At 36.3% G+C, this 16683-nt stretch overlaps 2 protein-coding genes across 2 annotated transcripts; both read left to right on the top strand.

Moving 5' to 3' along the window:
- Positions 1-5862: 5862 nt before the first annotated feature.
- On the top strand, positions 5863-8793 carry LOC148914793 (putative disease resistance protein RGA1). The gene has a single exon (XM_089042184.1). It carries the CDS (start codon positions 5892-5894, stop codon positions 8382-8384), a length of 2493 nt encoding a protein of 830 aa, XP_088898310.1. The 5' UTR covers positions 5863-5891; the 3' UTR covers positions 8385-8793.
- A 1582-nt stretch (positions 8794-10375) lies between these two features.
- Positions 10376-11660, top strand: LOC103339480 (uncharacterized). Its single transcript, XM_008242778.2, has one exon. The coding sequence runs from the start codon at positions 10376-10378 to the stop codon at positions 11567-11569; it is 1194 nt and encodes a 397-aa protein (XP_008241000.2). The 3' UTR covers positions 11570-11660.
- Positions 11661-16683: the final 5023 nt, after the last annotated feature.

The raw sequence follows: 16683 nt of genomic DNA, 5'->3' as shown, positions 1-16683 counted from the left end.
CAATCTACCACCTTTGTTTCCCTCTTTTCGGCCGAGGTGGCTGACAAAAGGAACTTTTGGTCCTTCTTCTCTTGAGTTGCGTAGACATGCCACCACCAAGCCACCGAATGGCTTGGATGGAAAATGTTGGATGGATATGTTGCACTTATGACTTCTGATCAAGTGATTGATCGGCCAAGTAAGGAACTTCATCTTGGTCTCATACCACCGAGCCATTTTTTATTAACATAATGACACCGAGCCTTTATTGCAGCCCATGATACTGAATCAGCTGCTTTATTTTTGGTACCAACAATTAAGAATTGTTTTCCCTTACTTGCTGCATCAAAAACTAGGTTCTTTCACTTCCTCGGGCTTGAGGATGGTTAAGCTTCGTATGGATTTTTTGTGATTCTTATGGGTTTTAAGTGAAAATGATGCAATTAAATTAAAGATGTGATTAAACTAAAAGATGAGAATTAAAATGCGATAAAATTGATCAAAGCCATAAATGAACGTAAATTAAACGAAGAACGATAAGAACGATAAACTAAATTAAACTTAATAAAATTTCGATAATAATGAAAAGTAAAGCAATGAGAATAAACTTGAATTTAAAAGTAAGATAATATAAATTTCAAGAAAGTAAACTTACACTAAAAAAAGATAGGAAGAACTTGCTACACTAAGTGCTTGAAAAATAAAATCCTATGTCTAGGAAAAGAAAAGTGCGAGACAAAAAATATGTTTGTGTCTGATGATATTGTTCACCCATTTTGTGTTTGTTCCTGTGATGGTAGGGTAAAGTTCTCCATTGCCTTGGAAACCGTTGGCTGGTCAACAAGCCAACTTTCTTTAGTGTGCGGGCGTGCCACTACTAGCAATAACAATTCTAACAGACTTTCTTAAAAATAGATAATTTGTGCCCCAAGTTACTGATTTTTAAACAAGCGATTATGAATTTGGGTGAGGAATATCTCCCAAGTAAGTTCTTTTCTTGCCTCAGACTGGTGAGGACTTCATAATTTATCTCAGTACAAAATTGGTAGTTCTGGCCAGAATAAATGATAATAAAGTGGATTGTTTTTAGACAAAACTACCTTTTACAAGACTTAGAAGGGAAAAATCAACTCCATAAAGACAAAAAGAAGGCAGGAATTCCATTTCTGCCTAGATAGAAGCTTCGATTCGAGTGGACTGAGTATGTCGTGTTAGACTGAACTGTCAACAACTTCAACTACTGAGTTTCAGCTGTAAATCAATACCAAAGTTTTGGCAAAGCTTTAATCTATTTCAAGCCCTGAAAGGCTTTTTGAACGGGCCGAACTACGACTTCTTTAATATGAAAGGGGCGAAGTGGCTGGACTTGAAGATTATCGAGACGGAACTGCACTATGGTACATGTTCTGCTTGGTCAGGGCTCTCCATAAATTTGTTGAGATTTTCATATTTGTAAAAATCCAAACTCTGCTTGTTTTGGCTTTTGCTGAATCAAACTTATAACGAGGGGAATCTCGTTCTGAATGATTTATTTCTCTAAGTCTAAACTTGGAAGCTCTAATTTATAGCTGGCTTCTTATGTAGCTTGAATGAGCTTTTTGGTTGCTTCGATTTGTTTGAAGGTTCTCAGAGATCAAGTGATCATTTTGAGTTTTTATCTTGGATTGATTTTTTTGGTTTGTTTTTTCGATTGTTGAGTGTGTCCTTTGCTTTGTTCACCCTCTCCTATATTTATACGAAATGCTGGAGTATGATTTCTGATTTAAAAATGGGCGGCAGATTTTTCTAAAAAAAAAAAAGATCTTTCATTTTTAAATGCAAAGAAAGAATGGGGTTCTATCAATTCTGGCAGATAGGCTCTCAATAGTCAGTTCTTTAGATCACTTCCTTGTTTTTTCTGAAAGAGAACCTAACCCCTCTTTAATTCCAACTGCCCATGTAAGAGTTCAATCTGTGATGGTTAGTTTTGATTTTCCAGTTTTGAACAACTCGATGTTTCCTGTTTATATTTTTTAGAAAAGAAAAACATGCGTATCTCTTGAACATATGGTGCCTTCTTTGGAGTAGAAACAATTTTTCTGAATATATAAAAGGATTTTGATCTTCTGGTGGCAGAGATTCACAGATGTCTCTTCCTAGTTGCCTACTTTTGTTAACCCTTCATCAACCCAGTTGAAAATATTGACTTTTCAAAGTTTATTTCAGACAGTCACGTGGGTCTGCCTCTGATTTTTGGGTTTCTCTTCTTTTTAATCATACCGGGCCTTGAATTTTCCGGGGGTTATGGGCTGATTTCTCCATTTCTCTGTTTTTCCGAGGCCCAAGTTTTATTGTTATGTTTTGATAGATCATGGGCTGGGGCCTTTAATGTTGGGCTGAATGTGTATTCTTTGCCCAATTTCGAAGGAATGCTGGTGGTTGCCCTTGTGATTTTGGGCTGAGTGTGCCAAATTAAGGCCAAACAGATATGTGATTTTGGGCTAAGTGTGCCAAATTAAGGCCAAACAGATATGTGTCTTCTCCCTTCATCAGATGAGGTTTATATAGGGGCATCCGTCAGCTCATGGGCTCCAAAGGTCAACTTTGTTCAAAATATTTCCTTGTAAAACCTCCAAATCTGTGAGATCAAATTGATGAACACCTTATGATTGCTTGTTTCTCTCTTCTTTTGGAATACTCTAGATTGTCGTAAATCTCCTTGATTTCCTTCCTTATGAAGCCTCCGTCATGTGCATGTGATCCTCCAGAAATCTTGGGTTCAAATATGTGACTTGGTCATGGACCTCGGAGACTTTAGCTTGACATCTGGTGAGACATCGTAACTTTTGGAGTTCTGATCTTGGTTGAAACACCCACTGATGTTGCTTTCTTGGAATTGCTCGACCAGACTTAGAGTTAGGTTCCCACCTCAACTTGAAGTTAGGTTCCACCCTAACTTGGGGTTGGCTTGGAGTTGTGTTCCACCTAGACTTGAAATTAGTTTGAAGTTGGATTCCACCCAAACTTGAAATTGGTTTGGAGTTGGCATCCACCCAGACTTGAAGTTGGGTTCTACCTCAACTTGGAGTTGGGTTTGATCCCGGCTGATTAGAAGACTCGATCTTGGCTGATTGAAAGGCTTGATATTGGCTGATCAGAGGACTTGACCTTGGCTAATCAAAGGACTTGATCTTGTCTGATCAGAGGACTTTATCTTGGCTTATTTGAGGACTTGATCTTGGTTGATCAGAGAACTTGACCTTGGCTAATTGAAAGCCTTGATCTTGGCTGTTCGAAAGACTCAATCTTGGCTGATCGGATGACTCGATCTTCGTTGATTGAAGACCTTAATCTTGGGTGATCATAGGACTTGACCTTGGCTTATCACTTAACCTAGGCTGACTGAAGGACTTGACTTTAGTTGAATTTTAGACCACAACTAAACACCCACTTCAGAGGTTCCAGATGTTCCCACTTCAGTAGTAAGATGTTTTCAACCCGTTGCTGGAAGTTAGGTTTGGACTTCTAAGTTCTTGGTCTAAATTATGGTGGAACATCGTACATCTAAAGCTATAGACTTTATTAAAGATTAAACGACGTGGGGTGCATGATGACCCATAAGTCCGGTCTTCTTGTTTCGATTTAGTTGTTAGGCTCCTTAAGCCGCCAATTTGCATTTTGGCCTATTGGTTTTCCAAGACGCGTGGTCGGATTTCTACCAGGCTCAAATGACCTTAAAGAACATTTTAAATGTCACTTTAATTTTTCAAAATCCATGATTTGTCATCTGACTTTAACACCATTCAATTTTCCATCCATTTTAAGGTACTTTAGTCTTTCCATTTTCAAGGGTATTTTAAAAATGGAAAAATCATTATATGAAAAATTGTATATCTTTTAAACAATTAAAATTGAAAAAAAAAATTTCTCACCTTCCCCCATCCCATGTGCGCCACCAAGGCTCCAACCAACCTCGCCTACTTTGAAATCTATTCACCCTTCCCTCTTCCCCTTCCTACTTCTCTCTCTACCATGGAAGACCTAGCCTCCACACACAAATTCCCTCAGCATACCCAAACTGAGTCCACCTTCTTCTTTTTCTTTTTCTTCTTTTTTTTTCTTTTTGAAAATTTTAGATATGCGCACCATAAAAATTTTAGACATTCTCTCTCTACCAATGAACACCATAAAAAAATTTATACATGCTTAGAGACAGAGAGAGAAGAGGGAAGGGGGTCATGTGCGATGTGTTTTAGAGGTGGGTGGGGTTAGGGTGGTGGAGAAAGACAAAGATAGGTATCTATTTTTTTTGGAAAAATAGAAAGACTAAAATACCCTTAAAAATGGATGGAAAATTCTATGGTGTTAAAGTCAGATGAAAAATCATGGATTTTGAAAAATTAAGATGTCATTTCTCTTAAATTTTTCTTTAAGGTGACAAATAGAAATTGAGGTATAAGTTCAAGTGACATTTCTACAACAATTCATATATATAATGTAAATTTGGAAGCAATAAAGGGGAATAAAAGTAATTAAAATAAATTAAAATACCAAAACCAAACCTAAAGAACAAACAAAGAATAATACTTGAATTTCGGCATGACTTGTACTTTACTAGAGGGAACTTTCGTTCTTTTATAGGAATGGAAATGGAACTTGATGGATTGAGACTATTCCTGAAAAAGATTGTGACGGTTCAAATAAAGGGGTATCTTTCATAAATAGAGAGTATGCCAATTGCTTCATCAGCTTGGCTTTTAAAGCGGCAATTTTTAATCCATCGGCTTTTATATTTTTATTTATTTATTTATTTACACAATGATATGTTAAACTACTCTAATGTATGAGGGGATCGAACTCTGGAGTAAAGAGGCAGGTAGACTGCACTGGTCAACTAACCTAACTCACGCATGCTAATTCATCTAGTTTTGTGATTGCAAAGTAGGCTTCTATCTAATTTTGAGTGTATTAGGGTCTATACAAGTAAGTGTTTATAAAGATTGACATTTGTCAAATTATCGAGATAAGGCCATGTGTTTCACCAAGGTTCTCTTAGAAACCGATATTATATGCCTCGAATGGTAAACAAAGAAAGGCATTGCTTAAGTTAGACATCAAAGAATAAATGTTGAGTGCCCCGCTTTACTCTCTCTGTTTTTGGGTTCTTTATGGCTTGGAACTTAGCTAGTGTGATCAACTGCATGAAGGACTTGGTTATAAGTGTTGAGCAAGCAAAGAAAAAGAATATATACTTGAATTGGCCATGACTACTTGTACTTCATTAGTCGCTCCTCTCTCTCCCTCACCTCTCTCCGTCGGTTGGATTTTACAAAATTGATGATTAGTGGGGACTCTTCTTTGCATTCTAACCTAACCTAGCAAAAAAGGATTTCAACCGAAAAAAAAAAACGAAGAAACAAAGGAATGCATTGCTTAGGTTGGACTTTGACGAATAGATGCTGCATGCGTCACTTTTCTTTCCCAATATTTTCTTTAATGATCAAGCAAATTAAATAGTCTCAGAAGTATTCACAATGATTTTGAAAATTTTGGATGATGAAAAAAATATTTATAGCTCTTCTTTTTGCATGCATGTCCCTCAATGATTTTGGAAATTTTGGATGAATTTGTTAATTCTGAATAAAATTTTGGAAATTTTGGATTCATTTCACTAGCAAGTTTGAGACTTCCACAGTGAACTAAAAGACTTGCCCTCCTACTTCTTTACGCTTCATAGAATCTGGACTGCAACGTCTTTGGGTGACTTGTTGTCCTGTAATTGAGGCTTTGGTATCGTATTCTTTTATTTTATCTTCCCCTCATGTTGCCTTTCTATATGAAGAGATATTTTTGTTTTAGTTAATTGAAATTCATATACTCCGTCTATAAACAATATATCCCAATTCCCTTGTATTCACCTCCTCAACAGAACCATGGCTGATCTTGCCTTTCCTTTGGCAACCAAACTCATTGAAAAGCTCGGGTCTATTGCTTCTGAGCAGATCTGCTTGGCATGGGGCGTTAAAGCTGATCTGAACAAGATTCAGCGCACAATGTCCACCATAAAAGATGTCCTCTTGGATGCCGAACAGAAGCAAGCTCATAACCAGCAGATACGCAGTTGGCTACGACAGCTTAAAGACGTATTTCTTGATGCTGAGGACTTGTTGGATGAGTTTGAGTGCGAAGCTTTGCGGAGGGAAGTGGTGGAAACATTTCATGGCACAATTGGAAAGGTACGCCGTTTCTTCTCTCGTTCTAATCCAATCGCATTCCGTTTCAGATTAGGCAATGAAATCAAGGAGATTAGAGAGAGATTAGATGAGCTCAAGTCCAATAAGGCTATATTTGATTCTCTCACCATTCTTCCTCATGGATATGGAGGTGATAATCATGAAAGGCCCTTCGTTCCTGCTTCAAAGGTTATTGGTAGAGAGTCTGAGAAGGAAGAAATTGTAAATCTGTTGATGCAACAAGGTGATGATGATCAAAGTGGGAATTCTAATAATAAAGTCTCTGTCATTCCGATAGTGGGGATTGGAGGTTTAGGGAAGACCACACTTGCCAAGTGGGTGTACGATGATAAAAGGGTCGTTGGGCATTTCGAATTGAGGATGTGGGCATCAGTTCCGGTGGACTTTGAACTTACTAGATGCACAAGACTGATTCTTGGTTCTGCATTAGATACAGAGATCAGTGATAAATTGACTCTGGATCAGTTGCAAGGCAGGCTACGTGAAGCTTTGAAGGATAAGAAATTTCTGCTTGTCTTGGATGATGTTTGGAAAGATGATGCTTTGAAGTGGAGTCAGTTGAGAGATCTATTGACAAAGGGAGCCAAGTCAGGGAGTAAGATTTTAGTGACGACAAGAAGTACCGCAGTTGCTAAGATCATGGGTACGATTCCAGCAAACATTAATTTAGAATTTCTTTCTTTTGAGGAGTGCTTGTCATTGTTTGTAGAATGTGCTTTTAAAGATGGACATGAGAAAGAATATCCTAACCTCTTTAAAATGGGAAAAGATATTGTCGGAAAGTGCGGAGGGGTTCCATTGGCAGTGAAAACTTTAGGGAGTCAACTATACTCAAAGACTGATGAACGGGAATGGAAATTGGTGAGAGATTCTGAGATATGGGAATTGAAACAAGAAGATGATGGTCAAATTTTACCTGCTTTGAGATTGAGTTATACCCGATTGCCTCCTCATTTGAGACAATGTCTTGCTTACTGTTCCCATCTCCAAAAGGATATGATTGAATTTAATAGTTTTCAATTGATCAGATATTGGATGGCACATGGAATCCTTGATCAGTCTCATGTTCATGGGAATATGGAGTTGGAAGACATCGGAGAGCTATATTTTAAAGATTTATGGGCGAGATCCTTCTTTCAAAACATTGTTGATGGTGGCATTAACTATAAATTTGATATGCATGATCTTATCCATGATCTTGTACAATCAGTTGCACAAGGTGAGTGTTTTACAGTGAAGTCTGCAAACACCAAGGGCATATCTGAAAATGTTAGACATTTGACAGTTCTGGAAGCTGGCCAAAATGTTTCAACAACCTTGCAAAAGTTGAACAAAGTGCGGACTGTAGCAGCAGACATAATAGACATTGATGAATCCTTCCTTCACACTTGCTTTTCAAGATTCAAGTATCTTCGAGTGGTTGAGTTGCCTAGATGTTCATTACAAGTGTTGCCAAGTTCCATCGGTTCCCTGAAACATTTGAGATATCTGAACTTGGGTTATAATGAAGCAATAACGAAACTCCCCAATGCAATTTGCAGACTGCAGAGCTTGCAAACTCTAAATCTTGATGAATGTGAGAATCTTGATGAGTTGCCCAGAGATATAAGCAAATTGATCAGGCTCACATCACTTTGCTTAACGACAAAACAAACAAGTTTTACAGAGAATGGGGTGGGATGCTTAAAATTACTTCGATATCTTAGTATTGTCAATAGTAATTTAACCTCTTTGCCGCGTGAAACGAGCTATCTTGCTTCCTTACGGACTCTGATACTACACAACTGTGAACAATTGGATTTGGGGAACGTAAACTATCAAGGAACTCCACTGAGGCTTCAAAAATTGTGGATTGTACAACTACCAAGGATGGTGGCATTGCCTGAATGGTTTCAAGGAGCGGCTAACACCCTTCAATTCTTGGCTATTTACGAGTGTGAGAATTTGGAGGCATTACCTGAGTGGTTGGCAAGTTTCACATCACTCAAAAAGTTGGTCCTTGATTCATGTTCGGAATTGTCATCCCTGCCAGAGGGAATGCGTTCTCTTACCTCCTTAAGAGAACTTGTGATTGATAATTGTCCTGAATTGGAGAGGAGATGCCAACGTGACATTGGAGAAGATTGGCCCAAGATTTCTCATGTGCCACATGTTTTCTTTTCCCTCGTTTGATTTCTTGATATATAATATATGCAAACTAGGTGGCTGCCCTCGTATGTTTGTTCTATACTAATATTATTCCTAGTTTCTTTCTTCAGCTGTCCCAGTATTTCTTTCTTTCCCTTTGTTTGTTTTCTTGTGTCTAGGTACTTACTGGATTGTATTTTATTTAGTTTGGATTGTTTCCTGCTTAGATCAATTTGATTTTATTTTATTCAAGTTGTGGAGTGGAGGACTAAAAATAAAATAATCATCTTTGTAAATAATAGTTGTGTACATGCGTGGTATGGTGTGCACAACGACTTTGTTTACTTTCTTTGTACCGTTTGCTAATTCCAGTATTGTATATATGCAGTGTGATGATTTCATTCATCCATAACATCTTAATATTATGATAATCTTTATTTGTTTATTTATTTATTATTATGATGTGTCTCCTCAGCTACATCAAAAGTTTTGGTGGCATTATGGCTTTACATGCGAAAACAGGAATACACTCAGTTTTGGTGGCATTAAATCCATTTCTTCTTAATAACCAACTTCTCCGTTAAATTTTTCTCTTTTGTTTGGTTTGGATTGTAACATGAATTGTTCTTTTTCATCCGTCCAATGCCTGGACATATGCATGACATAACTACCTCTATGATTTTCCTTTGGAGCATTTTATTTTAAGAAAACCTTTCGGATTTATATAAAATTATCATAATTTGCCATTGAAACTATGTTTTATGGTGTTATTCAAATTTGTTATGGCCAAATTATAATATTGTACTAAATAATGTAGAGCAATCGCCAAAATATAAAAAATAATCAAGCAATACAGAGTACCAAATGTAACAGCCTCAGCTTCCAATATAAGCCACACAGCCCAACCTCACATACGAGGGATTAAAGGAATGCATAAAGCCGCCAAAGGTTTTTCACAACATGAATGATACATAGTTGCTATGGAGAGCTTCCATGACTCCTAGGATTCCTGACTATCCATTCCATCGAGTTCCCAAGGTTGCTTTCATGTTCATGACAAGGGGACCTGTGAATTGATATTCATATTAAAGCACGCCAATTGCCAATTATTTATTTGGGTAGTTGTTAATTAATTTAGAAAAGTGGAAAGTTTGCTAGGTTAATAAGAGTAAATCAGGAAAAATTTTATTGAAGTATTGTTTCTCTCTCATAACAATGTTATCAAATAAATAAAAATTAAAAAATTAACCATAGTTAAACCCATGGACATGTGTCAACTTTTAGGAGGGATGGTGAGGATCCACCTAGAGTTAAGGTGGTGAGCAAAAATGCACCCTTATATCATATAATATGTTTTTTTTTATAAGATCATAGAATATGTTAGCTCAGCCTAGTCCTATACAGACATGATATGTCCCTTCTTGTCTTGAAGAGACGCCACACTCTTGACCCATTACTGTGGGGGTCCCATACACCACATCAAATTATTCATGTTGCCCCTCCTTTGTTTTTATTGTTTATGGAGGAGGTTTGAATTTGGACAGGAGGAGGTTTGAATTTGATGGCCAGGAGGCTGAAAAAGTTTACAAATTCAATAATTTGCATTGTTTCAAATTCCAGAGCTGCAAAAAGTGACGCTACAGATATATTAATCATTTAAGCTACAAACTTCTTGTATAATTATTAGGCTAAATTATTGAAATGCCCCCTGTAACTCAATTTCAGTCTCAGCCCCCTTCAAACTCTAAGTGTCTCACTTTCCCCCCTGAAACTCCATATATTGTCTCACTTTGCCTAGATTCCATCTAGCCCTAACAGAAGTTGCCCATGTGCAGTTTTTCTGGGTTTTTTTGTCCCTGGCAAAACGGAGCCACAATCGCTCTGTTCTATGTGGCACCTCAAGAACCGCACGATTCCGTTAATCGAAAACCAGCCATTGTGATACACTTCTGGAAAAATGACTGACACACCATTTGGTACTCTGTATTGCTTGATTATTTTTTATATTTTGGTGATTGCTCTACACTGGATGGCACATGGAAAAGGATATGATTAAATTTAGTAGTTTAAATTTGATCAGACATTGGATGGCACATGGAATCCTTGATCAGTCTCGTGTTCATGGGAATATGGAGTTGGAAGACATCGGAGAGTTGTATTTTAAAGATTTATGGGCGAGATCCTTTTTTCAAAACGTTATTGATTATGGTACGTACTACGTATTTGATATGCATGATCTTATCCATGATCTTGTACAATCAGTTGCACAAGGTGAGTGTTTTACAGTGAAGTATACGAACACCAAAGACATATCTGAAAATGTTAGACATTTGGCATTTTTGGAAGCTGGCCAAAATGTTTCAACAACCTTGCAAAAGTTGAACAAAGTGCGGACTGTAGCAGCAAACAAAATAGACATTGATGAATCCTTCCTTCACACTAGCTTTTCAAGATTCAAGTATTTGCGAGTGGTTGAGTTACCTAGATGTTCATTACAAGTATTGCCAATTTCCTTTGGTTCTCTGAAACATTTGAGATTACTGGACTTGAGTTATAATAAAGCAATAACGAAACTCCACACTGTAATTTGCAGATTGCAGAGCTTGCAAACTCTCAATTTTTCTAGATGTGAGAATCTTGAAGAGTTACCGAGCGATATAAGCAAATTGTTGAGCCTCACATCACTTTGGTTAACAGCAAAACAAACAAGTTTTACAAAGAATGGGGTGGGATGCTTAAAATCACTTCGACTTCTTGGTATTTCCATATGTAGTAATTTAACCTCTTTGCCGCGTGAAACGGGCTATCTTGCTACATTACGAACTCTTTTCATAGGAGGTTGCAAACAACTGGATTTGGGGAACGTAAACTATCATGGAACTCCACTAAGGCTCCAAAAATTGTATATTAAAGATTTACCATGGATGGTGGCATTGCCTGAATGGTTTCAAGGGGCAGCTAACACCCTTCAAATCCTGATTATTGAGAGCTGTGAGAATTTGGAGGCATTACCTGGGTGGTTGGCAAGTTTCACATCACTCACAAAATTGTTTCTTTATTCATGTTCGAAATTGTCGTCTCTGCCAAAGGGGATGCGTTCTCTTACCTCCTTAAGAGAACTTAGGATTATAAATTGTCCTAAATTGGAGAGAAGATGCCAGCGCAACATCGGAGAAGATTGGCCCGAGATTTCTCATGTGCCACACGTTTTCTTTCACTTTGTCAATTGATTTCTCAATATATAATAGATGCGAACAAGATGGGTCCTGATCTCGTATGTTTGTTCTATACTAATATAATTCCAGATAGTATTTCTTTCTTTCCTATTGTTTGTTTGTTTTCTTGTGTGTGGGTTGTGTTTTATTTAGTTTGGATTGTGTCATGCTTGATCAATTTGATTTTATTTAAGTTGAAGATTGTATATAATAGTCGTTCACATGAGGGGTGTGGTTTGCACAACGACTTTGTTTACTTCCTAAACCCTAAACCCTAAACCCTAAATTCATTTTTTCTTTTGATGAATTGAATCCATTTTTTCATTATAACCAAGTTCTCAGTTAAATTTTACTCTCATCGTTAATTTAAGGAAAACTTATTTCAATGAATTCTTAAAAATAAAAAATAAAAAATAAAAACTTGCTAATTTCAAATAACGAAGTCTGCAAACTTCTTAGTTTCTTACAACCAGCACCTACTAGCATAACTTCAAGCCATGGATTATGGAAGGCAACATGTCAAGATGTAAGAATCTTGAAATCACTTTATATCTTGTTTGAAGATCTTACCTCTTTGCTGCGTGATGTGAAATGAGTTATAAAAGGCCATTCTCCTTTTTGGTTGGAGAGTTGCCATTAAACTCACCCCAAAAAAAGAAAATGCAAGAAAAAAGTACATCTATCCTCACTTATCATTGATAAGTAATATGTGTGTCCTGTTTCTCAACATAATTACAGGATTACTTGTTAGAGGGCGCAAAAAACCTTTCCTCCAACCATCTTTCAATTATAATTTTTTTAAAATTTTTTATCCAACATCAGACATATCTATTGGGGATTGAAGTTAGGTAGTTTTACTCATGTGACGAGTTAGTTGATCACTTCAATTCAAGAAAGTCCGTTGCCTGCCGACCCGATAAGGCAGTCTATGTAAGTTCAATGATCTTATCGTGCATACAATATGCCAAATAGGGGTGAGTACGGTTCGATTTGGAACGGTTTTTGTATCAAATTAGAATCGATCTTGTACTATTCATCCGGTTTGATTCAGTTTGATTTTAATTTAAAAAAATTCAAAAACTTATGGTTGAACCGATTTCGGTCTGGTTCAGTTTTGAACCGAATTATTAAAATTAAAATCATTTAATTATTTTTTCAACTGAAATTTTATTTTTTTGACATGAAAATTAATAAATTATTCAATTTCACATAAAAATAAATATTAAAGCTAGAAGAGAGAGATGTTTTGAAATTGAACATGAATAAATATTAGTTATGAGATTAAAAATATAGCATTAAATATAAATAAATATTGAAATAATATATATTTTAATTCGACAGGTTCGATTCGGCCCGGTCCAATTTCTGAAGACAGGACGATAAATTATAAAGAAAAATAAAAATAGACAAAACAATTGTCTTCGACAGACCCGACCCAAATTCTACTTTGAATCTGAGTCAAACCTCGTATGTGTCCGACACTGCTAATCTTTGGGCACAAAAACTAAATTGCCATTTTAACTGAAATCAAAAGAAATTTAAGTGTGACTTCTACCAGAAATTCGGCAGAATCTCCCCTATAAATTGAACCTTTCCCAAAATTTCCACCTGTCATCAAACATTTATATAACTCAATCATTCAGCATGCATTCAATTATATCCAACCAAATTGAGCATCATAACATTCTGGTATCAGGTCGCAATAAATCAAATAAATCAATCTGCAAATAAAATTCATCTCAACTTTCAGAACAACAATAATGCATTGGTAATCTCAAACATTCTAACTCGTGGCTGCACCTTGTAACTATAGGCTGCCTACGTACCCTTACTGAGGGATCAAGCCACACGTAGTTCTTTCTTTGCAAAACCACCTTAGTTCTCATTTCCTGTTCCAAGCTTTCTGGCATTACTCACATGGCAATGTATAATCAACTGAATAAATAAAAGCATTTATATCAGGTAATCATGCTTGGAAAGTCATAATCATTAATTCCTCGTGACACCAATGGTGACAAGTCCTGATTTGTAATCCTGGCTGAACTCAGGAGATATATGATCAACCTGGTCCGCAATCCTCACCCACACAGTTCGGATATCTCTAAGACTCATGGGGCAAAATATACTAGAAAACTTAAGCTATTTAGTACTGTATAAAATAATGCAAAATAAAGATAAATAAACATAATAAAATAAAATAAGTTAAAGATTTATAAGCTTCGAACACCCTAGTATCAAACTCAGGTAAAGTTCATAAATAAATAACTGTATTTATATATATAAATAACTTGATTAGAATCTATATGTATTTCCATCTATCACCTGTAAAACAATTGTCACTTAATAAAATAATGGCAACTATATAGAATCCTCAATGTAATTTAAAAGCATTTATAACTCAAATTCAATCCACCTAGGCGTACCCCCATTTCTGATCCGTCAATTCCATATATGCCGTCAATTTCATATATCCGTCAATTCCGATATTCGTCAATTCCCCTGGCAGGTCTCGGCGACACAAGGTCAATTCGAGCCGCAAATCGGCAGGATTCGTGGATGTAGTCAACCTTATCCGCAATCCTGGCAGATCTCGGAGACACCAAGTCCATCCAAGCCGCAATCCTGGCATGTCTCGGAGACACCAAGTCCATCCGAGCTGCAATCCTGGCACCACACGGTTCAGACGTCCCCAAAACTCGTGGAGCAATATCATAAATAACAAACTGTCTCAAGGCAACTGGGGGGTACCCTCGAGGTGGGTTTGAAAAACATAACCCGTCATTTATATAAACTTTCAATAAATTGGTTCTCAACTAAACTTAAAATAGATATACCAAAATCTGATGAAAACCAAAAGCGATAATTCTTTCTTTTCAATCACTGAATATATACGCAGGTGATGAATAAACAAATAATTAAATACTCATACTCTTCACATCTGAACATAATAATATCCTTAACAAGTAATTTCGATTACATAGCAACTCAAGAACATTAAATCATCCAATAATACTTAGCCAGATATAATGATATTAATCAATACAATAAATAATTTTCACATCACTCACAAAGTTGATCATTGTTTCATGTCAAAAATTGTCGTCTCTGCTAGAGGGGATGCATTCTCTTACCTCCTTAAGAGAACTTGTGATTGATGATTGTCCTGAATTGGAGAGGAGATGCCAGCGCAACATTGGAGAAGATTGGCCCAAGATTTCTCATGTGCCACATGTTTACTTTTCCTACCATTGATTTCTCGATATATAATATATGCGAACAAGGTGGATCCTCTCGTGTGTTTGTTCTATACAAATTCCTAGTTTCTTTGTTCAGCTGTCTCAGTATTTTTCTCTTTCCCTTTGTTTGTTTTCTTGTATCTGGTACTGAGTTGTGTTTTATTTAGTTTGGATTGTGTCATGCTTGATCTATTTTATTTTATTTTATTCAAGTTGTGGAGTGGACAACCAAAAATAAAACAATTGTCTTTGTAAATATTAATAATAGTCGTCCTCCACAACACATTACACATGCGTGGTGATGGTGTGGTGTTGTGCTCTTGCTAATTCCAGTATTGTATTGTGATATTTCATCCATAACATAACATCATCTCCAACTATTACAACATGATGATAATCTTTATTTATTTATTTATTATTGTGAGGTGTATGCTCAGCTGCATCAAAAGTTTTGGTGGCATTATTATGGCTTTACATTCGAATATATAACTCAACATCACGAAAGTAGGAATTAATTAAAGGTAAATTACAATCAGCTTGCCACTGATTATTAGATCCATTTTTTTTCTCTGAATTCATTAAATAAAAAATAAAAAATCTTAGTTTCAAATAAGAAAATCTGCAAACTTCTTACTTTCTTACAACCAGCACTACGGTAGAGGAATGATGCAAGCCAAATCCTCATAGTAAAATTTTCATTTTTCATTTTTTTTTTCACCATTCTTTCTCAGAATTGTTCAAGCCCTATGTTTTGGGCCACAATAAAGCGTACTAGACTGTTTGGGTTGCCCAAAAGCTAGGATGTGTACAAACGCCATGTTAATTGTTGTTAACTTTGAGTAGGAGCAGACGTTGTCTTAATTACTGAAATGAACATGAAGAGAATGATAGTTTGCAAGAGTAGAGTTTAATAGGAATATGTACGTTAATGAAGTTAGTAGTAGACTGTACTATTACAGGTACTAATCGTTGACAATTTCTATTTGTTTCAGTATTTGCCAGCGTTGGTTTTGGTTGGTGACATTTAGCTCATATATTTGCAGTCTGAGACAAGATGGTTTTAATATAACATGCTTGAAAACTTGAAAGATTGTGTTAAAGTGAGGTTCATATCTGTATTCCCAGAACCTGGTAAGGAGCCCTTGCTAAAAGCTGCCACTGAAAGCTTCAAAAAGTCCGAAAAGATGTGTAGTAATGACAAATTAATGCGTGATGAAGTGGTACACCCACAGGCCAAAGCAGGTGCAAAAATAAAACCACATTTGTCGACTCTCCAGTTCTTGTAATAGTTTTTTTTTTTCTCTTAATATATAACTTAAAGTGTGTTTTTTAGCTTTGTTTAACAATGTTGAGGAAGAGGAGAAAGATGAAATTGGGGTTAATAATGGTGAAGAGGCATTAGATACAGATGATGGACTTGATGTGGTACTTAATTAATTTCTCTTCAACCGGTTATCTATTGGATCACTGTTTTTCTCTATTTTGAGGTGGGACTTGATGCGGCAATGCAGTGAATCAGCAATGGCTGTTAGTTGAATGTAGAATAATTAAGCATTCATGTGATTTTTTGTTTTTGTTTTTAGCAATGATATTCCCTTATTTCACTAAAAGTAAAGCAAAATAAACTTAGTCTTGTGAAGAGAGAATTTTGTGACCAATTAATGCTTTCTATTGAAGAATTGTTCTAAGCTCTACGAATTCTTGTGGATTTCCTATATGTTTCTTAGTTCTTAACATGGAGAATATCTCAAGAACCCATTTACAGGAGCTTTTTGGCAGTTTTCCATCTCCTGAAGCAGGGGGTGATAGAATACAAGATGCAGATACGAGTGATGAAAGAATATATACCAGATTTATGAGCAAGATAGTGACGAAAAATTCTCTGGTGAAAAT

Source organism: Prunus mume, linkage group LG8 (genome assembly GCF_029339155.1).
Source record: "Prunus mume cultivar Tortuosa linkage group LG8, ASM2933915v1, whole genome shotgun sequence".
NCBI classification, from domain to species: domain Eukaryota; kingdom Viridiplantae; phylum Streptophyta; class Magnoliopsida; order Rosales; family Rosaceae; genus Prunus; species Prunus mume.
The sequence above is the reverse complement of the archived record's forward strand: the minus strand, read 5'-3'. Positions and strand labels throughout refer to the sequence as shown.

Bases quoted from the DNA above. Each gene is read 5' to 3' on its own strand.
- LOC103339480 (XM_008242778.2), top strand. From the start codon at position 10,376: ATGGAAAAGGATATGATTAAATTTAGTAGTTTAAATTTGATCAGACAT.
- LOC148914793 (XM_089042184.1), top strand. From the start codon at position 5,892: ATGGCTGATCTTGCCTTTCCTTTGGCAACCAAACTCATTGAAAAGCTC.